The sequence below is a fragment of the Coregonus clupeaformis genome, chromosome 1 (assembly GCF_020615455.1).
Source record: "Coregonus clupeaformis isolate EN_2021a chromosome 1, ASM2061545v1, whole genome shotgun sequence".
Lineage (NCBI taxonomy): Eukaryota > Metazoa > Chordata > Actinopteri > Salmoniformes > Salmonidae > Coregonus > Coregonus clupeaformis.
In genome coordinates this window covers 8630002-8653961 of record NC_059192.1, presented here as the reverse complement: position 1 = coordinate 8653961, position 23960 = coordinate 8630002, and the positions used below count along the sequence as shown (strand labels likewise).

General features: G+C 42.7%; 1 protein-coding gene across 7 annotated transcripts in view; it reads left to right on the top strand.

Annotated features, from left to right (window-relative positions):
* LOC121581636 (protein shisa-6-like) overlaps nucleotides 1-23960 on the top strand; it is a 114787-nt gene that overhangs the window by 1666 nt on the left and 89161 nt on the right. For all 7 annotated transcript variants that reach the window (XM_041897459.1, XM_045225967.1, XM_041897292.1 and 4 more), the window contains exon 3: nucleotides 3340-3500. In XM_041897459.1, the coding sequence (XP_041753393.1) occupies nucleotides 3340-3500 (161 nt within the window). The remainder of the gene's footprint in view (nucleotides 1-3339; nucleotides 3501-23960) is intronic.

The window sequence follows — 23960 nt, the reverse complement described above, 5'->3', positions numbered from 1 at the left end:
CCAGGTTGAGCCATGTCCTGCTTTACAATATTGACACAGCTTATACAAATGATTCTATCACCCACTAGTTCAAATGGTACATGCATTTTGTTTTTATTATATTTCATTGGATTATACGGAATTGAGAGTAAACGCCAGAATGCCATTACATCTGGGACACTAGGCTAGTGTACACACTAAAAAATGATGGTTCTAAATAGTACCAGATATGGGTTATTTGGCTTGTAACCATAGCAGAACCCTTTTTGGTGCTATATAGAACCTTTTTTGAAGGTTCTATAAAGAACCATGCTCATAAGGTTCTAAATGGAACCTGTATGGTGCTATAAAGAACCATTCAAAAAGGGTTCCGCTATGGTTACAACCCTTTTTGGGGCTATATAGAGCACTTTCTTATGGTTCTTTATAGAACCTTTATGGAGAATGGTTCTCAATCTGAAAGGTTCTTTGTAGATCCTTTTGAAGAACCATACAGGTTTTTCTTATTCTGGCCAGCCATATTATATTGTTAAACTTCAATAGGCGTTACTGTGTTAATTGACAAGTTGAATCAAGTGAGTTACCTCTGAAAAAGCTGGGGGTTTCTGAGAAGAGAAATGACAACCACTGACTGATTTACTCCTGAGTGGCGCAGTGGTCTAAGGCACTGCATCGCAGTGCTAACTGTGCCACTAGAGATCCTGGTTCGAATCCAGGCTCTGTCGCAGCCGGCCGCGACCGGGAGACTAATGGGCGGCGCACAATTGGTCCCAGCGTCGTCTAGGGTAGGGGAGGGAATGGCCGGCAGGGATGTAGCTCAGTTGATAGAGCATGGCGTTTGTAACGCCAGGGTTGTGGGTTCGATTCCGACAGGGGGCCAGTATAAAAAAAATATGTAATCACTAACTGTAAGTCGCTCTGGATAAGAGCGTCTGCTAAATGACTAAAATGTAAATGTAAATTTAATCAACCACTCTCAATTGACACAATATAATATTACACAACCCATTACACAAACTGGAATGACACTCTCACTCACGGTTGCACAAATAGAGCTATGTGCAAACCACACCCCAAAATATTTGAATGAGCCACCTCCCCAAAATGTAAATTATCACTAAAAGAGCATATAACCCTTTTGTGAACTGTAAAGAACCATTGAAGGGCTCAAAGGGTTATTTGAGTCATCATGGTTCCACATAGAAGCATTACCCTTCCCAAATAACCTTTGAGGAACACTTATTTTTTAGTGTGTACACATGAAAGCCCAAAATAATTGCAGAGGTGTTCAAAGGGAAATATTTACATGATTTGGTTAGGCTGGCATACCAAGTGTGTGGTGAAGGACTGATCCTATTGATGTATATATGTATATATATATATATATATATATATATATATATATATATATATATATATATATATATATATATATATATATATATATTTTTTTTCTGCATCATAACATCAAGCTGATGTAAAAATATAGAGAGCACTGACAAATCCCTTAAAATTTAAATGAATAAATCCAGACGCACAACAATGTCTATGCACATTTCCCTCGTAAAATACTCATAAAATGTCAAGGCCTTTGCTAAGTCAAGACAACCAGCTTGTCATCAGTTGATTGTCATAGATCATAAAATAGAAAATATAACCTATTCCAGCCCCCCCCCCCCCATCTAACTCTAGTTCCATATCACCTATCAGACCAACACCAACACGTTCTCTGTGGTGGTGGTGTGGGCATTCTCAGACTGCAGTGGTGAACTGACATGGGTTAAACAGGGTTATGTTGGAGTCTTCCACAAAGTAGCTGTCTGTAGTTCTGTGTTTTCTCAGCTGTTTTCCCGGCTCCCTCTGGGGCTTTGCCACATTACATTTACCACAGACCAGTGGACAACACATGATGCTGGAGAGCACACATCAATGAGGAACTGCTGATACACATTGTAGTCTCCCTCTACGAAACATGGTCCTTCTATACATGCATGACGCAACACTGGAGTGATCTAGAGACATTCAATACTGTGTCACGCACAGGCGGCAGGTGGCACCTTAATTGGGGAGGACGGGCTCATAGTAATGGCTGGAGCGGAATTAATGGAATGGTATCGAACAAATCAAACACAATGGTTTCCATGTGTTTGATACCATTAAATTCACTCCCTTATTATGAGCCGTTCTCCCCTCAGCAGCCTCCTGTGGTATCACATTAAGGATCGTTATAGTTGTCTGACATGTCTGCACCACAGCGAATCCAATGATAAAGTACATAACAGCAAATCACGGATCTGAAATAAATAAAAACAGGAACAACATTTATAGAACAGAAAAGGTTATGCTGTAGATATATTTGTCATGCACAAGGCCTTGAGCAATCGCAGCAACGCAAACATAATTTCATTTCCTCCTCTTCAAAAGCTCTGCCAGAAAAAACAAAACATTTTGGTTATTTTCTGTCATGATGGTGTTGAGTTGTTCCATTCCCTCTCTCCCTTCTCCTTCTCACCCTCGAGGGTGCCATACCTCCGTACACACCTGGTGTCGGCCTGAAAAAACACTCAAATTCAACCCAATTATAACTGCTTCTCATAAACTCAACTATGCTTCTGTTTCTGTTGTTAGTATATTTGCTATCGTCACTGTTTTATTAATAGAGTGGATGTCCACGCCCCCCGCTGACATTTAATTAGCATAATACACAACTCCATAGAATCTGTCCGTTTAAACTAAACATATCTAGCTTGGATTGCGTCTCAATACACCGCATCTGCCGATGCCGGTCTTCCGCATCTGCAGTGAAAGGTGGCAGATCTACGGTGGTATTTGTCAGACCAGGAGACATCCCCAAAATGTAGTGCCGAAAAGGGGTTAAATATAGTGAAAAAATCTAAACATAATTTCCTGATCTATCTTATATCTATCAGACACTTCAAAACATACGTTTATATATATTTTTTTGACTTTCTGTTTTTCCATGTAGTGAATCTGTTATTCAATGTGTTTCTATGGGCTAATAGCAGTAAGGCCACATTCAATATTTCATCAATAAAAAAAAATTCAATTTTTTTGTACTTACATTTTTATACAAATCAAACAGCTAAATGACCCTTGGTATGACCATCTTAAAACTATTCCATATGTTAGCTTAGTAGAAACCCAGCTCCGGGCCCTTATACCTTAAGGGGTTTAATAACGGTTCTCTATAACCATTCAGTGCCAAAAAAGAATGTACGCTCACTCACCTTGGAGTGTAGTGTAGATGCTTGGAGAAGTGAGCTAAATAGACGTAACAGTGACCTTTTGGTGCACAAACTTAATCAAAACCAAAAATGTTTTATCTCTCTGTGTCCCCAGGGCCCTTGCAGACATCCTGAGGCAACAGGGGCCCATTCCCATATCTCAATATGACTGCGAGAACTTTTCAGCCATGAACGGCTCTCCCAAAGACAACACTCCTCAACGAACCTCCTCCAAGAACCACTACACCCCTGTCCACCAGTCTAAGTCCAACCACGGTATGTGACCTTTATAGTATGGTACATGTATTCTACTGTTTTCTTCAAAGACAAATTTGTGAAGTGGCACAAATGGGCAAATTGGTGAAGTATTATGAGCATACTGGAGTGAAGTGTGTGAATGTGTTGGTGCATAATCATTATGCTTCCAGTAGCGGTGCGTGGGTAAAATCACTGGGGAAGCCAAGCCAGGAAAAAATGGCCATATTACATCCTCTGTGTTGTGATAACTGCGTTGTTTGCTCTATAACCTGTTAGTTCATATGCCTTGCCACCGTGATATAAAGACCTAGAGGCAGAGACAATAAGAAGACGCAGTGGCAGAATAAATTCAACCACACTTTTTTTTTTTTCATCACAAAACCGGAGAGCAACATCTGTCCGTTGGAGTCCACAAAGCATACTGCATGTAACAAACAGTTACATGACCTACAGCATGGTCAAGCAAGGTAATGTTTCAGACATTTTCGGGCTACTAAACAACCATTGATTTAGAACCATTGCACAGGAGCTGCCTCCACTATTCCAGCACCATGTCAACTTTAACGTTTCAACGTCATCAAATCACCTCTGCTTATGCTCTAATACAGTGACATATAAAATATAAAAAAAAAAAACAATTTAGTCCAATCAACGTAAGATAAATATGATGTCAATGGTACAGATTTCTGTGTGTGTGTGTGTGTGTGCTTGCAAGAAAAAACAAGATGTTGACTCCAATGCCATCCTCCTCTCTTTCATGTTGCTGAAATGGTCTATGTCTGTCATACAGTGCACACATTTCGTTCTTGTTGTCCTAGGCTACCTGGCTAAAATGCTTCCTTGCTAGCCTAACTTCTTTTCATGGGCAACGATTAGCCAGCTAGTTAACATTAGCCTACTACATCTAGCTACATATTGAATTTCCATCCTCTCAGGCCAGGGGCACAATGTATGAATTTATGGTTGGATCAGAATCGCCGTTATAATCATTGGCCAGTATGGAGAATTAAGTAAAACCACAGGTCCAAATCCTTATCTATTTAGGAAAGAGATAATTTTAACTAGCTAGCTAGCCACCGGAGGACAACTGTCACGAATTCCGCCGAGACTGCTCCTCCTCCTTGTTCGGGCAGGCTTCGGCGTTCGTCGTCCCCGGAGTACTAGCTGCTACCGTTTGATGTTCTCTATGTTTGTTTGGTTTTGTCTGTTTGGTGCACCTGTGTCTTATCACTTATTGATTATGTCACTTATAAGTTTCCTTTGGTTTTGTTTGTAGTTGTGTGTTGTTGTCCGCTTGTCCGTTGGGGTTTTGGATTTTGCTCTGGTGTATTTAAGTGTATTGACGCACTGTTTGCGCATCGCTTATATTTCGTGTTTTACGCACTGTTTGCGTATCGCTCGCCTCCGTTGCTTGAGGCCCGTTCTTTTTGTATTGTCATATTTCTGACTAGTAAAGTCTGTTGGACTAAGCTTCTGTGTCCTGCGCCTGACTCCAACACCACATCCACTTCAAACACTGACAACAACAGCACAACGAGATGCAACAATTCCATTTTTTTCTGTCAATTATGTTTGGCTTTTGAAGTGATGTGATTGGTGTGAAGCCAAATCCAAACTGGCTTCCCTTGACACTTTTTTTGGGTGCACCATGATCATTTACAGTTGATCTCGCTCAGTTTAGCTCAACGCTGATTGGCTCTTATTTTATAATTTTTGTTCATCAATGCTCGCTGGCTTCCCTTGTATTCAATGCTACGGGCGGCAACAATGTCATACTCGTTTGGACCAGACAGCATCAGATAGATGGCCTACACATACAGAGACAGAGGGGTGCTGTTTCGCTCACTCGGATGATTTGTCAGATGAGATACATTCTGCCTCTTCCGAATTAAAGGAAAATTATGAAACACAGAGAGATTAAAGATACATTATTTTATATGTTTTTTTCTTTTTTGGGGGGTCCATTTTTGTGGGGAAGCCAGACTTTCCTTGGAATCCATGAGTACACGTCACTGTGTGTGTGTGTGCGTGCGTATATGAGTATCCCATTGTGTGTTTATTCAGTTTCTGTGTTGATGAGGGCACACGTTGTGTGTCCACGGCATGCTGCGCTCCCTGTCAGTGGTGTAATCTCCTATGTTAACATCCCGTAATCATCCAATTTGTGCAAGAGAGAGAGAGAGAGGGAGAGAGACAGTAGAGAGAAAGAGAGGGAGAGAGAGAGAGAGAGAGGGAGAGAGACAGTAGAGAGAGAGAGGGAGAGACAGTAGAGCAAAAGAGAGGGAGAGAGACAGTAGAGAGAGAGAGAGAGACAGTAGAGAGAGAGAGAGAGACAGTAGAGAGAGAGAGAGAGAGAGACAGTAGAGCAAAAGAGAGGGAGAGAGACAGTAGATAGAGAGAGAAGGAGAGAGACAGTAGAGAGAGAGAGAGGGAGAGAGACAGTAGAGAGAGAGAGGGAGAGAGACAGTAGAGAGAGAGAGAGAGACAGTAGAGAGAGAGAGAGGGAGAGAGACAGAAAGAGGGCTTGTTAGCGTGGATAACTGTGGCTAGCGAGGGAACAGGCCCGGGCCATCTCTGACAGGATGGAAACGAGAGACCCTGGCACACAGAGACCGCAGTGAGACCGTGACTGCTCGGCACGCGGGGTAACGGGATTCGACCACACGGCTGGGAAGTGGGAACAGAACACCACTGACAGGGGGTATAATCTGGGGAATGGGCTCTCTGAAGCGATACAGTTAACGTAACGAGACAGCTTTGTGGTTGTAGGATTGTGAGGCAGGTCTGAGTCGAGAGAGAGGGAGAGGGAGAGTGAGAGAGAGCGAGAGGGAGAGCGAGACAAAGACAGAGAAAGGTGTTTGAGAGATACACAGTGAGACAGAAAGCGTGATTGAGAGAGGAAGAGACTGTGGCCGTATCCGAATACCCATATTTGCATTCTAAATAGTAGGCTGATTGGGTACACGAAAATATTATGTTTTAATGTATGTGACATTCGAGTTAAACACCAGGATGTCGTACTCATTTCTGCTTTTCATCTAGTACAAATTCGCTGCTATTAAGGAAGATAATCAGCTTTTCACGTGTGTTTGACAACAGCTGATAATCAGATCAGGGGAGCAAAATGAACGACTGGAGGGAAACAATGCAGTTCAGCATTAGAAGACGCGGTATGCCTAGTATGTGTATCTGTTGCTTACTGCATACATTTTAACTAAACAGTTCTACATAGTATATAGTACACAGTATAGTTTTAGTATGTAGACACGGCCAGAGACCGAGGTGTGCTCAGGTTTCAGAGGAAGTTATGTTTATTGTAGCTTGGAGAATAGCTGTTTTCACTCTGTCCGGTATCCACCTCAACACATCAAGAGAAAGGGAAGACAGACAGACGGACCTAAAAACCCACTCAGCGGGACAGACAGACAGACCTAAAAACCCACTTAGTGGGACAGACAGACAGACCTAAAAACCCAATCAGCGGGACAGACAGACAGACCTAAAAACCCACTCAGCGGGACAGACAGACAGACCTAAAAACCCACTTCGTGGGACAGACAGACAGACCTAAAAACCCAATCAGCGGGACAGACAGACAGACCTAAAAACCCACTCAGCGGGACAGACAGACAGACAGACAGACAGACCTAAAAACCTACACAGCGGGACAGACAGACAGACCTAAAAACCCACTTAGTGGGACAGACAGACCTAAAAACCCACTTAGTGGGACAGACAGACAGACCTAAAAACCCACTCAGCGGGACAGACAGACAGACCTAAAAACCCACATAGCGGGACAGACAGACAGACAGACCTAAAAACCCACTTAGTGGGACAGACAGACAGACCTAAAAACCCACTTAGTGGGACAGACAGACAGACCTAAAAACCCACTCAGCGGGACAGACAGACAGACCTAAAAACCCACACAGCGGGACAGACAGACAGACCTAAAAACCCACTCAGCGGGACAGACAGACAGACCTAAAAACCCACTCAGCGGGACAGACAGACATACCTAAAAACCCGCTCAGCGGGACAGACAGACAGACAGACAGACAGACAGACAGACAGAGGTGCAGGCTTGTCAGGTGTGTCAGGTTTGAGGCTCATTTGGGTTGCAGAGCGTGGTGGGCTATGTCGACCCCAGTCTGCTCCCAGTCAGAGGTCCCGTTTGCCCCCCTGATTCACCATATCAATCTAGTCATAATGCTGGGGCCCAACGAGCCATGCAGGGGCAAGGGGGAACGCACTGTCGCACGCACCCACCTAGGGCTGTGGTGGTCATAACATTTTTGTCAGCCGGTGATTGTCAAGCAAATAACTGCCGGTCTCACGGTAATTGCCGTTAATTAACATAAACACATTTAGCGTCTCCTGTCTTCCACGCATCGCTTACAAGCCACTGATGCAGACCTTTGGAACATCTACATTTGAAAAAGTCTAATAAATCCAGTTAATATAGCATACACCATCACAATAAATCCATTATTTATTTTAGACAGGCCTAAAGAAACATGATATCAAGAAAATGTATAGCACACTCCTGAGTTGTCCTTATATGAGGTCCTGATCTGGCTATGCTATATGGCTGTGGGCTACACTGGTTCATTTAGCATACAAGATTTGCTTAGAATTCCGTGGCATTATTTTATATGATTTTATAGTATGCAGAATACAACTGAACATAGCTGAATAAAATAGAAAGGATATTTTCTCCAAACGGGAGTGTGCACATGAGGCTATTCTGTGTTGAGCGGTTAACAAAGAAACAGGTCCTCCTATATGCTTCATTTAGAGTTATTTATGCAACTTTAGTTGTGAAACAAACGTTGGGCTATATGTTTAGATTTTTAATACATTCTAAGGCTGCGTGATGCAACTCTAATGATGATTTGAAAAAAGTCACATGAAAGGCATGAGCTCTGCTTTGTTTCTTGCGCAGGCTGCACACACTTCATCAGTCTCTCATTCACAATTTGACGAGCGCTTGATAATGCCTCGAATTTCCCGGCAGCATCCCCCTTGTGTGGCCGTAATGCCCCCTAAAATAATCCATGCCTTTTGCGGCCAGTGGCTGTTGTGCTCTTGGGCTGAATATAATCATTACAATTCCCTTCTCCTGGGCACCTCTCACTCACATGGCTCTCTCAGATATCTCAATTCTTATTATCCAATGAACGTCACGTGATCGGGTCCTTCTCACAGGCATCTCAGCTCCGAAGTAGGCTACAAGTGAAGACAGACACATCGGGGACTCAAATGCCTTCTTATCGAATTCCGAGGCGCAAATTGAAGATGTTAGAAGAGCTGTCTACATTTACTTTTCATCAGCCAACGAGATGAGTAGGTCTAACGAACTGCAAACGCAATCTACTATCTCCCTATTCTATTGGTCATCTTGTCCTTCTGTGCGAGAAATAAATATTCCAAACATAGTCTGGGACAGTTGTGGGATTCGATAGATCCCACATTAATACAACCACTGACATCAAAAAACCTTTTAAACCCAATGAGGATGATGCAACAGATCAGAACATTTAGCTTAAAATGTTGATAAACTTAGGCTATTTCTTCACATTATAAGTGCAGCAATGAGCACACGGCAGTAAGCTATAATCGCAAATGTTCCAAAATGCAATTAGCGGGAAAACATAATTCTCCAAAGTGACCGCAAATGTGATTTTGCATGTAATGCTTTATTATAAAGGTGTATTTTTATGGTGAAAATTATCTTTCCCAAACTTGAAACTCACACGCCGCCTAAATATTCCAGTTAGGCTCTACACCGGTTGTAAAGCAGATTTAATGTGCTTAATTTTAAGAAGTTTTTTGGCCACTTTAGTTATGATACAAACCTTATCAAAACATGTAGGCCTATGGGCTAGGCTACATGAGGTGTGCGACTATGATTTGAAAAAGTTGCCAGAAAAGGCATGCGCTGTTTCTGGCCTTACTGTACACAAGCTGGGCATCATTCACAAGTGATAAAAAATCATTCACAAGTGATAGGCTAATATTGTCACCCATCAGACTATTCTTGATTTAGTCAAATACAAATTCAAATTCAAGCTGCTTTATTGGCATGAAAAACATTGCATCAATATTGCCAAAGCAACAATGTATACAATATACAGTGGGGAAAAAAAGTATTTAGTCAGCCACCAATTGTGCAAGTTCTCCCACTTAAAAAGATGAGAGAGGCCTATAATTTTCATCATAGGTACACGTCAACTATGACAGACAAAATGAGGAAAAAAATTCCAGAAAATCACATTGTAGGATTTTTAATGAATTTATTTGCAAATTATGGTGGAAAATAAGTATTTGGTCAATAACAAAAGTTTCTCAATACTTTGTTATATACCCTTTGTTGGCAATGACACAGGTCAAACGTTTTCTGTAAGTCTTCACAAGGTTTTCACACACTGTTGCATGTATTTTGACCCATTCCTCCATGCAGATCTCCTCTAGAGCAGTGATGTTTTGGGGCTGTCGCTGGGCAACACGGACTTTCAACTCCCTCCAAAGATTTTCTATGGGGTTGAGATCTGGAGACTCCAGGATCTTGAAATGCTTCTTACGAAGCCACTCCTTGGTGCCCGGCGGTGTGTTTGGGATCATTGTCATGCTGAAAGACCCAGCCACGTTTCATCTTCAATGCCCTTGCTGATGGAAGGAGGTTTTCACTAAATCTCAGATACATGGCCCCATTCATTCTTTCCTTTACGGATCAGTCGTCCTGGTCCCTTTGCAGAAAAACAGCCCCAAAGTATGATGTTTTCACTCCCATGCTTCACAGTAGGTATGGTGTTCTTTGGATGCAACTCAGCATTCTGTCCTCCAAACACGAAGTTGAGTTTTTACCAAAAAGTTATATTTTGGTTTCATCTGACCATATGACATTCTCCCAATCCTCTTCTGGATGCACTCTAGCAAACTTCAGACGGGCCTGGACATGTACTGGCTTAAGCAGGGGGACACGTCTAGCACTGCAGGATTTGAGTCCCTGGCGGCGTAGTGTGTTACTGATGGTAGGCTTTGTTACTTTGGTCCCAGCTCTCTGCAGGTCATTCACTAGGTCCCCGTGGTTCTGGGATTTTTGCTCACCGTTCTTGTGATCATTTTGACCCCCACGGGGTGAGATCTTGCGTGGAGCCCCAGATCGAGGGAGATTATCAGTGGTCTTGTATGTCTTCCATTTCCTAATAATTGCTCCCACAGTTGATTTCTTCAAAACCAAGCTGCTTACCTATTGCAGATTCAGTCTTCCAGCCTGGTGCAGGTCTACAATTTTGTTTCTGGTGTCCTTTGACAGCTCTTTGGTCTTGGCCATAGTGGAGTTTGGAGTGGTGACTGTTTGAGGTTGTGGACAGATGTCTTTATACTGATAACAAGTTCAAACAGGTGCCATTAATACAGGTAACGAGTGGAGGACAGAGGAGCCACTTAAAGCAGAAGTTACAGGTCTGTGAGAGCCAGAAATCTTGCTTGTTTGTAGGTGACCAAATACTTATTTTCCACCATAATTTGCAAATAAATTCATTAAAGCTCCTACAATGTGATTTTCTGGATTTTCTTTTCTCAATTTGTCTGTCATAGTTGACGTGTACCTATGATGAAAATTACAGGCCTCTCTCATCTTTTTAAGTGGGAGAACTTGCACAATTGGTGGCTGACTAAATACTTTTTTTCCCCACTGTACATTGTAATAAAATAATAAAGAATAACAAATAATAATATAAAATGGCAGTAAATAATAATAAGAATAAAAAAATAACAACAATAAAATGGTAACGGTCAATAGTAGTCTTGTCTTTACATATACTAAATAATATATGTGTGAAATTAGTTTTGATTTAGAATGGACCATTATCATGCACCTGTCTCGGAACATTGGAAAAAAATACATAATCTATGCACTTAAATAGTGAACGGAGGACAATTTTCCCGTGGTTATTTTCATGCCAACCAGGTAGGCTTTACTCCTGTTGTAAAGCGAAGCAATGTGCTTAATATTAGTCAAGTTGAGAAATAAATATAGTAGGCCTAGCCTATAGAAAGCTGATGGGATCCTCTTCTTTTTAATAGAGGCCATCAAAATTCTGTTTTCTCACGCTATTGCATAGCCAACATAAATGTTGCGCAACATGAGCTCATGGGTTCTCATGAAGTGTTTGACTTAATTTTCGATCACATTTGCATTGATGTCAGAGGGATTAGATGGAGAATAGAGTGCTGGGTTCCAGGCAGTCAGCATCAGAGCTTGGAGAAGCCTAGTTACCGTGACTAAATGGTCACGTGGAATATGACTGCTGTCATGACGCGTGACCGCCGGTGTGGTGGTAATAAGGTCACCTTAACAGTCCTACACCCACCTGCCCGACTGGCTGCCCTGCTCGCTGTGACCTTGTGGGTAGTCATAATCAGTGGAGGTCAGGCATCTCTCTCTCTCTCCCTCTCTCTCTCTCTCTCTCTCTCTCTCTCTCTCTCTCTCTCTCTCTCTCTCTCTCTCTCTCTCTCTCTCTCTCTCTCTCTCTCTCTCTGTCTGTCTGTCTGTCTATCTGTATCTCTGCCTCTCTGCATTCCTGCCTGCCTGTCTGGTTGTGTGTCTGCCTGCCTGCATTCCTGCACAGTAACGTTGTTAATGTTAGCTAGTAAACGTAGCTCACCCTGTAGGCTAGCTCAGCCTATCCCAGCTCAGCTCTCCCTCCGCTGGGGACCCTGTAGGCGTGCTCAGCCTATCCCAGCCCAGCTCTCCCTCCGCTGGGGACCCTGTAGGCGTGCTCAGCCTATCCCAGCCCAGCTCTCCCTCCGCTGGGGACCCAGCACTCCTGTGGGCTTGGACATGACATGCAGTGGGGTAATGTGAAGGCATGGGTAATGTGTGTGTATAAATTGGGAGTTCATATTCTATGGAATAACGGGTTCGCGATCGGTAGTACAGCAGAACGGGGGGAGAGAGAGACATAGAAAATGTAGAAAGAAATAAAGAAAATCCTCTACACCCTGCACACACACTGCAGCCTTCCAAGACTGGCCACTCCTGTGTTTGAGAGGTCTGGAATCACATGACAGAGTCCTAGTCAACCAGGTGTAACTACAGCTAAAGGTCTGGAGAGGCTGAGCCAAGAGATAAAATGACATCACCGTCCCCTCTGAACCTAAAACCTGGCCCCACTCTCCAAGGGTGTCTCAGGGGAAGTTGGGATATGCAAAAAACTAATTTTGTTTTCACACCTCACACTCATACAGGTTACCCACTTGCAGTGAAACAGGACAAATATAAGCACCACCTATTTGACTTGTTCTACTGCTGTATAGTAGCTTTCCACATCACTACAATAAAACCCCCATTCTTTTCTTAGCATAGTTGAAGCATATATTTTTTTCCTTAAATTACACTAGAGTATTTATGAATGCAGGCCAGGTGTGTCATGGGTATCCTTGGTGCATTGCTAAAAAAAAAAACATCCCGCCTTCCGGGCATTTTTAGAATAATACAGTATATTCCTTCAAAACAGATCCAGTGCAGACAGCAGAATAGGACACCATGCGGCGCAGGGCAAAGGCTGCTATTTATATTCTCCTCAACTCTGCTTGTTGTTGTGTACTTCAGAGTCTGTTTCTCCTAAACACGATCCACCCTGCAGCCACAACAAGGAAAAGTCCTTGAGAGTCGATTCTTTGAGAGGCAACAACAGTTTCCCTGATATTCAAAGTTCAATGGTGACTCTGCTGCACAAACACACAGCTAATGGATGACTATATGACCAAACAGCTAATGGATGACTATATAACCAGACAGCTAATTGACTATATGACCTAACAGCTAATGGACTATATGACCTAACAGCTAATGGATGACTATATAACCAAACAGCTAATGGATGACTATATAACCAGACAGCTAATGGACTATATAACCAGACAGCTAATGGACTATATGACCTAACAGCTAATGGATGACTATATAACCAGACAGCTAATGGACTATATAACCAGACAGCTAATGGACTATATGACCTAACAGCTAATGGATGACTATATAACCAGACAGCTAATGGATGACTATATAACCAGACAGCTAATGGATGACTATATAACCAGACAGCTAATGGACTATATGACCTAACAGCTAATGGATGACTATATAACCAGACAGCTAATGGATGACTATATAACCAGACAGCTAATGGACTATATGACCTAACAGCTAATGGATGACTATATTACCAAACAGCTAATGGATGACTATATGACCAAACAGCTAATGGCCGACTATATGACCAAACAGCTAATGGATGACTATATAATAGGGGTGTAACGATCCATCTACTACATCGATGTATCGATTTATATTCCTATGATCCAACTACATCGATCTGTGCTCGGCGAGTTGGCCTTTTGGACAACATATATCAATCTAACATCGTTTTAAAATGTAATAAATCGATTGTATCGATACTAGGAAATAACCCATTGGATTTAAGCACGTCAGACTTTATATGGATGTTTTTTCTTAGCACTTTCAATGATAAAGGCTTTAAACATTACTCGATTCAGTCTGCCTATCCGTGACATCATCGCCCCTCGCCAGCAGCAGCGCAAAGGCGCAAAGACAACAAAACATAGCATGGCGGACGACAGAGGAGAAGCCGACGAGCGAGAAATTATCAAGCCACCATTGCGGTCCTTACAAGAAACAGGAATCTAGGAAACTTCACCTGCACTGTCCAGTATCCAGGTATTTATTTCAGTCACACTGGTTGAATTTTTGGCTAAAAGGTTACTGAATCGATTTCAAGTCACTGAATCGTTTCGGATCGTATCGTTCTAAATGAACCAATATCGTCCTTGAATCGTATCGACAACCACGAATCGTGATACAAATCGAATCGTTGTTAAAACGAATCGTTACACCCCTACTATATAACCAAACAGCTAATGGATGAATATATAACGAAACAGCTAATGGATGACTATTTACATTTAACATTTAAGTCATTTAGCAGACACATTGGTACATTCAACTTAGGATAGCCAGTGGGACAACCACATCTTTATCACAGTAAGTACAGTTCTTCAAACAAGCAGCTGTGAGCAAAGTCAGTGCAATCAGTGACAACTACATCTCGATCACAATAAGTACATTTCTTTAAACAAGTCAGTGCTAGCAGGTGAAATAAGTCAGGTGTTAGTTTAGACAAAAGACAGTGGTAGTAAAGGGGAGGTAGAAGGATTACTATTATACTATTCCAGGTATTCCTTAAAGAGGTAGGGTTTCAAGTGTCTCCGGAAGGTGGTCAGTGACTCCGCTGTCCTGGTGTCGTGGGGGAGCTTGTTCCACCATTGGGGTGCCAGAGCAGCGAATAGCTTTGACTGGGCTGAGCGGGAACTGTGCTTCCATAGAGGTAGGGGGGCTAGCAGGCCAGAGGTGGATGAACGTAGTGCCCTCGTTTGGGTGTAGGGTCTGATCAGAGTCTGAAGGTAAGGAGGTGCCGTTCCCCTCACAGCTCCATAGGCAAGCACCATGGTTTTGTAGTAGATGTGAGCTTCAACTAGAAGCCAGTGGAGGGTGCGGAGGAGCGGGGTGACGTGAGAGAACTTGGGAAGGTTGAACACCAGACGGGCTGCAGCATTCTGGCTAAGTTGCAGGGTTTAATGGCACAGGCAGGGAGCCCAGACAACAGCGAGTTGCAGTAATCCAGACGGGAGATGACAAGTGCCTGGATTAGGACCTGTGCCACTTTCTGTGTAAGGTAGGGTCGTACTCTATGAATGTTGTAGAGCATGGACCTGCAGGATCGGGTCACCGCTTTGATGTTAGCGGAGAACGACAGGGTGTTGTCCAGGGTCACGCCAAGGTTCTTTGCACTCTGGCAGGAGGACACAATGGAATTGTCAACCGTGATGGCGAGATCATGGAGCGGGCAGTCCTTCCCTGGGAGGAAGAGCAGCTCCGTCTTGCCGAGGTTCAGCTTAAGGTGGTGATCCGACATCCACACTGATATGTCTGCCAGACATGCAGAGATGCGATTCGCCACCTGGTTATCAGAAGGTGGAAAGGAGAAAATTAATTGTGTGTCGTCTGCGTAGCAATGATAGGAGAGACCATGTGAGGATATGACAGAGCCAAGTGACTTGGTGTATAGAGAGAATAGGAGAGGGCCTAGAACTGAGCCCTGGGGGACACCAGTGGTGAGAGCACGTAGTGAGGAGACAGATTCTCGCCACGCCAGCTGGTTGGAGCGACCTGTCAGGTAGGATGCAATTCAAGAGTTAGCAGCGCCGGAGATGCCCAACTCGAAGAGGGTGGAGAGGAGGATCTGATGGTTCACAGTATCAAAGGCAGCAGATAGGTCTAGAAGGATAAGAGCAGAGGAGAGAGAGTTAGCTTTGGCAGTGCGGAGAGCCTCCGTGACACAGAGAAGAGCAATCTCAGTTGAATGACCAGTCTTGAAACCTGAATGGTTAGGATCAAGAAGGTCATTCTGAGAGAGATAGCAGGAGAGTTGGCTAGAGACGGCACGCTCAAGAGTTTTGGAGAGAAAAGAAAAAAGGGATACTGGTCTGTAGTTGTTGACATCGAAGTGATCGAGTGTAGGTTTTTTGAGGAGGGTTGCAACTCTCGCCCTCTTGAAGACGGAAGGGACATAGCCAGCGGTCAAGGATGAGTTGATGAGCGAGGTGAGGTAAGGGAGAAGGTCTCCGGAAATGGTCTGGAGAAGAGAGGAGGGGATAGGGTCAAGCGGGCAGGTTGTTGGGCGGCCGGCTGTCACAAGATTTCATCTGGAGAGAGAGGGGAGAAAGAAGTCAAAGCATAGGGTAGGGCAGTGTGAGCAGGCCCAGCGGTGTCATTTGACTTAATAAATGAAGATCGGATGTCGTCAACCTTCTTTTCAAAATGGTTGTGGATGACGAAAACAGCTAATGGATGACGATATAACCAAACAGATAATGAATGGCTATATAACCTAACAGCTAATGGATGACTATATGACCAAACAGCTAATGGATGACTATATAACCTAACCGCTAATGGATGACTTTATAACAAGACAGCTTATGGATGACTATATGACCTAACAGCTAATGGATGACTATATAACCAGACAGCTAATGGATGACTATATAACCAGACAGCTAATGGACTATATGACCTAACAGCTAATGGATGACTATATTACCAAACAGCTAATGGATGACTATATGACCAAACAGCTAATGGATGACTATATGACCAAACCGCTAATGGATGACTATATAACCAGACAGCTAATGGATGACTATATAACCAGACAGCTAATGAATGACTATATGACCAAACAACTAATGGATGACTATATAACCTAACAGCTAATGGATGACTATATGACCTAACAACTAATGTATGACTATATAACCTAACCGCTAATGGATGACTATATAACCTAAAAGCTAATGGATAACTATATAGCCTAACCGGTAATGGATGACTATATGACCTAACAGCTAATGGATGACTATATAACCTAACCGCTAATGGATGACTGTATGACCTAACAGCTAATGGATGACTATATGACCTAACAGCTAATGAATGACTATATAACCTAACCGCTAATGGATGACTGTATGACCTAACAGCTAATGGATGACTATATGACCTAACCGCTAATGGATGACTATATGACCTAACAGCTAATGGATGACTATATGACCTAACAGCTAATGGATGACTATATGACCTAACAGCTAATGAATGACTATATAACCTAACCGCTAATGGATGACTATATAACCTAACAGCTAATGAATGACTATATGACCTAACAGCTAATGGATGACTATATAACCTAACCGCTAATGGATGACTATATGACATAACAGCTAATGGATGACTATATGACCTAACCGCTAATGGATGACTATATGACCTAACAGCTAATGGATGACTATATGACCTAACAGCTAATGGATGACTATATGACCTAACAGCTAATGAATGACTATATAACCTAACCGCTAATGGATGACTATATAACCTAACAGCTAATGAATGACTATATGACCTAACAGCTAATGGATGACTATATAACCTAACCGCTAATGGATGACTATATGACCTAACAGCTAATGGATGACTATATAACCTAACAGCTAATGGATGACTATATGACCTAACAGCTAATGAATGACTATATGACCTAACAGCTAATGGATGACTATATAACCTAACAGCTAATGGATGACTATATGACCTAGGAGCTAATGGATGAATATATAACCTAACAGCTAATGGATGACTACATAACCAGACAGCTAATGGATGACTATATAACCTAACAGCTAATAGATGACTATATAACCTAACTGCTAATGGATGACTATATAACCTAACAGCTAATGGATGACTATATAACCAAACCACTAATGGATGATGATATAACCAGACAGCTAATGGATGACTATATAACCAGACAGCTAATGGATGACTATATGACCAAACAGCTAATGGATGACTATATAACCTAACAACTAATGGATGACTATATAACCTAAGAGCTAATGGATGACTATATGACCTAACAGCTAATGTATGACTATATAACCTAACCGCTAATGGATGACTATATGACATAACAGCTAATGGATGAGTATATGACCTAACAGCTAATGAATGACTATATAACCTAACCGCTAATGGATGACTATATAACCTAACAGCTAATGGCTGACTATATAACCAAACCACTAATGTGTGACGATATAACCAGACAGCTAATGGATGACCATATAACCACACAGTTAATGGATGACTATATGACCAAACAGCTAATGGATGACTATATAACCTAACAGCTAATGGATGACTATATGACCAAACAGCTAATGGATGACTATATAACCAACAGCTAATGGATGTCTATATAACCTAAGAGCTTATGGATGACTATATGACCTAACAGCTAATGGATGAGTATATGACCTAACAGCTAATGAATGACTATATAACCTAACCGCTAATGGATGACTATATAACCTAACAACTAATGGATGACTATATAACCAAACCACTAATGGATGACGATATAACCAGACAGCTAATGAATGACTATATAACCAGACAGCTAATGGATGACTATATGACCAAACAGCTAGTGGATGACTATATAACCTAACAGCTAATGGATGACTATATGACCAAACAGCTAATGGATGACTTTATAACCAACAGCTAATGGATGACTGTATGACCTAACAGATAATGGATGACTATATGACCTAACAGCTAATGGATGACTATATAACCTAACAGCTAATGGATGATTATATGACCTAACAGCTAATGGATGACTATATGACCTAACAGCTAATGGATGACTATATAACCAAACCACTAATGGATGACTATATGACCTAACGTATAGGTTATGCAGTCATCCATTAGCTGTTAGGTCATATAGTCATCCATTAGCTGTTTTTGGTTCCAGGTAGAACCTTTTTGAGTTCCATGTAGAACCCTTTACACAGACGGTTCTACATTGAACCCAAAATAGTTCTATCTGGAACCAAAAAGGGTTCTACCAGGAACCAAAAAGGGTTCTACCAGGAACCAAAAAGGGTTCTGTTCTCCTATGGGGACAGCTGAAGAACCCTTTTGGAGGCCTTTTTTCTAAGCGTGTAGAGTATATGAACATGATAACAATTGAACTTTCTCGCTTTTTACGTAACCGTGTTTTGATATGACCATGGGACATTTCCCTCAGCCCTTCAGTTTGTGAGTGTGTGTGTATGTATTTTTGTCAACATATGTGTGTGTTTTGTACATGTCTTTGTTTGTGCGTGTTTATTGCTTGGAGAGATCTGCAGGACAGCACACAGCATGACTTTGCCTGGATTACTAAAGTATGATTTAATTAGTTTAATTAAGATATGATTCGCCAATAGGCACTTTTCATAATCCGATTCAGTTTTTTCTTTCTCCACAGATACCCTCTACATTTTCTGTTTTCCTACACTGTAAAAAGTAAAGGTTCCTGGAGTATCCTTTAGGGGTTCTTCAAATTGAAACTGTGGGGGAACCCCTATAAGTTCTTCGAATAACTCTTAAAAAGGGTTCTTCAAAGAACCCCTTTTAATGGATCCTCAAAGAACCTTTTGAAGAACCTTTTGGGGTTCATTTTTGAACTAACCCCCCCTCCCCTATTATTATTAATATTAATATTATTTATTATTATTATTATTATTATTATTATTATTATTATTATCATTAATACGCTTAACAATAACAACAATAACACAATATTTTAGTTGTGACTGTTTATTATGATTTTAGAGGCAAAATCTAAATACAAGGTAAACTCCCAGCAGAGCCCCAAGTCCAATGGGTATATCCTCTGGCATGTAGATGTTAATGTGTTGATGTTTTCCGTATCCATAGCCAGAATGATTTTGCAGTCCATGGTGATCAAACAGGTTTCCTGTTATATTCATCAGAGGTGCAGGGAGGGTGAAGTCTGTGAATCCAAAAATTGTAATTATACAGATGATTAACAAAACAAGCACACAACAGTATTCATTCCTTGGTTTTTGTGGTAAATGTGAATGAAAAAAACTATTTTGATAATGGTTTTCATACACATAGTTTGTCCATAATGTAGAGGCCTATGGGATATTCATTGAAGAGGTAAGGGAGGAGGATGGTAAATGTGATCTACATAACATACCAATACCAATTGACATACCTTTGTATGCCTCCTCGTCTGTATACCAACAGACACAGACACAAAAGTGAGCAGTTCAGTCATCTGCACCCAATACAGCTAGACTTCAACATATTCTTATAGCCTACATATTCTTACCTCTTTGTTGATTTGATATCCATTGAATTGTCCATTTTCTGTTTTAGAAAGATTTGCACAAATATGAAAAGATAGATGGTATCATCATAAGAAATATACATTTAGATCATGTAAGGGACAAACCTTACCTTAAATTGAGGAGATCTTTACAATTTTCAGTTAACTGCCTGCACCTGCTGTCCTTTCAAATTAAAATCCAAATGTTTCAGTTGGGCAGTTAGGTCCCTGCAAGAACCCCCACCAACTAATGAGGTTCCTCGATGAACCCCACCTCCTATGGGGTTCTTGGAAGAACCTTTTGGGTGCAATTTTCAGTGCCAAGAACCCTAAGGTTCTTCAAAGAACTTTGAGGATCTTAGAAGAACCCTTGTTGAACCCCTAATTTTTAGAGCGTAATCTCCCACCAATGAATCTGAAAATTGCATGGCTATAACATCTTCTCAGTGACCTCCCTCTGTCCCTCCCTTCTTGTGGGTTTGATAATCATCACTTCCGTTTAAAGATGAGTATTTCTATGCTGACTGCGTCAACATGGTTGGTAGAAATCTTCTTCGGTGTGAATATGAGAGAGATGTGTCGGTGGCGTTGCAGGTGTGAGGTTGTAATTCATCTTATGAAGATTTTTGAGTGTAGCAACCTACAATTACTTCTTGTTAAGTAGTGGCTATTTTGCATTATGGCGTCATGCATTTACTTCTGTGTTTTAGGTAACAGTATTTTACAGCCCTTTTCAACCCATTGGTTTTATGAGCGGTCAAGCCATGTTGCCATGAAAAAGGAGTATTGTACAATACCACATGGGTAGATTGGTTCTTACAAAGGATGAGTGCTTACTCTGCAGGGGAGATTTCTGAACAGAGAGCGAGAGAGATAAAGAGAGAGAGAGAGAGACAGACAACGAGAAAGAGAGAGAGAGAGAGAGGTGGAGAGAGAGAGGGGGGAGAGAGAGAGAGAGAGAGAGAGAGAGAGAGGGGGAGGGAGAGAGAAAAATATAGAACGAGAGGGAGAGAGAGAAGATAGAGTTAGAGAGAGAGAGTACATGCTAGAGATGACGTGCATGTCACCATGTCACCATGTCCACTCCACAATAGATAGCAAGCTGACAACACCGTACAGTCACTATTCCATGTAAATGACCTCTGTCTGCCTCACCGTGGTTGCTGCCCTTGGAGACGAATAACCTTGCCAGTCCCGCCGAGCTGCACAACACCACCTCTCCCTCTCATTCCATAATGAAATGATCTGATTATTCACTTTATTCTGCTCACAAAAGAACGTAGTGCCGGGAACTAGAGAAGGTACTATTGAAGAAAGAAAAAGGTATTATCACGTGTGGATGACACAGCACCTCTATCACCTTATACCTCTTTCACTGGAGGTGAAAGTCACGTATCCTTCTATCACGGACAGTACATTCGTAATGCGTAGCCTTGTCCCTCACGGCGCTTCACGCTGTCCTAATGAGTTGGGAAAGGAATCAAGAGAAGGGGATTAGGATTGAAGAGGTCCTTTACATTCACAGGTTGCCTTCTGGGGTCAGGAATGTGGCCTACCCATGCTAAAGGTTAGACAGGCAGAGTGTCTTTGCAACACAATTACCATGGTAATGGAATGGGAAGTCCCACTGGGCAAAAACTGGTTGAATCAATGTTGTTTCCACGTCAATTACAACAATGTAATGTAATGACGTTGAACCAACGTGGAAAACTGATTGGATTTGCAAAAAGTCATCAACGTAAGGGAATTTCGTATTCCCCCCGCCCCCCAACTTTTAACCTAAATCCAATGACATGGGGATTTTTTTGTTGATTTCACGTTGAATGCACGGTAGTTGACAAGTCAACCAAATGCAAATCAAAACCAGACGTTAAAGTGACATCTGTGCCCAGCGGGGTAGGTCTAAGACATGATATCTGTGCCCTGCGGGGTAGGCCTAAGACATGATATCTGTGCCCTGCGGGGTAGGCCTAAGACATGATATCTGTGCCCAGCAGGGTAGACCTAAGACATGATATCTGTGCCCTGCGGGGTAGGCCTAATACATGATATCTGTGCCCTGCGGGGTAGGCCTAAGACATGATATCTGTGGCCAGCGGGGTAGGCCTAAGACATGATATCTGTGCCCAGCAGGGTAGACCTAAGACATGATATCTGTGCCCTGCGGGGTAGGCCTAAGACATGATATCTGTGCCCTCCGGGGTAGGCCTAAGACATGATATCTGTGCCCTACGGGGTAGGCCTAAGACATGATATCTGTGCCCAGCGGGGTAGGTCTAAGACATGATATCTGTGCACTGCGGGGTAGGTCTAAGACATGATATCTGTGCCCTGCGGGGTAGGTCTAAGACATGATATCTGTGCCCTGCGGGGTAGGTCTAAGACATGATATCTGTGCCCAGCGGGGTAGGTTTAAGACATGATATCTGTGCCCTGCGGGGTAGGCCTAATACATGATATCTGTGCCCAGCGGGGTAGGTCTAAGACATGATATCTGTGCCCAGCGGGGTAGGTCTAAGACATGATATCTGTGCCCAGCGGGGTAGGTCTAAGACATGATATATATGCCCAGCAGGGTAGGTCTAAGACATGATATCTGTGCCCAGCGGGGTAGGTCTAAGACATGATATATATGCCCAGCAGGGTAGGTCTAAGACATGATATCTGTGCCCAACGGGGTAGGTCTAAGACATGATATCTGTGCCCTGCGGGTAGGGCCTAAGACATGATATCTGTGCCCAGCGGGGTAGGTCTAAGACATGATATCTGTGCCCAGCGGGGTAGGTCTAAGACATGATATCTGTGCCCAGCGGGGTAGGTCTAAGACATGATATCTGTGCCCCTGCGGGGGTAGGCCTAAGACATGATATCTGTGCCCTGCGGGGTAGGCCTAAGACATGATATCTGTGCCCTGCGGGGTAGGTCTAAGACATGATATCTGTGCCCTGCGGGGTAGGCCTAAGACATGATATCTGTGCCCTGCGGGGTAGGCCTAAGACATGATATCTGTGCCCAGCGGGGTAGGTCTAAGACATGATATCTGTGCACTGCGGGGTATGTCTAAGACATGATATCTGTGCCCAGCGGGTAGGTCTAAGACATGATATCTGTGCCCTGCGGGTAGGTCTAAGACATGATATCTGTGCCCTGCGGGTAGGTCTAAGACATGATATCTGTGCCCAGCGGGGTAGGTTTAAGACATGATATCTGTGCCCTGCGGGGTAGGCCTAATACATGATATCTGTGCCCAGCGGGGTAGGTCTAAGACATGATATCTGTGCCCAGCGGGGTAGGTCTAAGACATGATATCTGTGCCCAGCGGGGTAGGTCTAAGACATGATATATATGCCCAGCAGGGTAGGTCTAAGACATGATATCTGTGCCCAGCGGGGTAGGTCTAAGACATGATATATATGCCCAGCAGGGTAGGTCTAAGACATGATATCTGTGCCCAGCGGGGTAGGTCTAAGACATGATATCTGTGCCCTGCGGGGTAGGCCTAAGACATGATATCTGTGCCCAGCGGGGTAGGTCTAAGACATGATATCTGTGCCCAGCGGGGTAGGTCTAAGACATGATATCTGTGCCCAGCGGGGTAGGTCTAAGACATGATATCTGTGCCCTGCGGGGT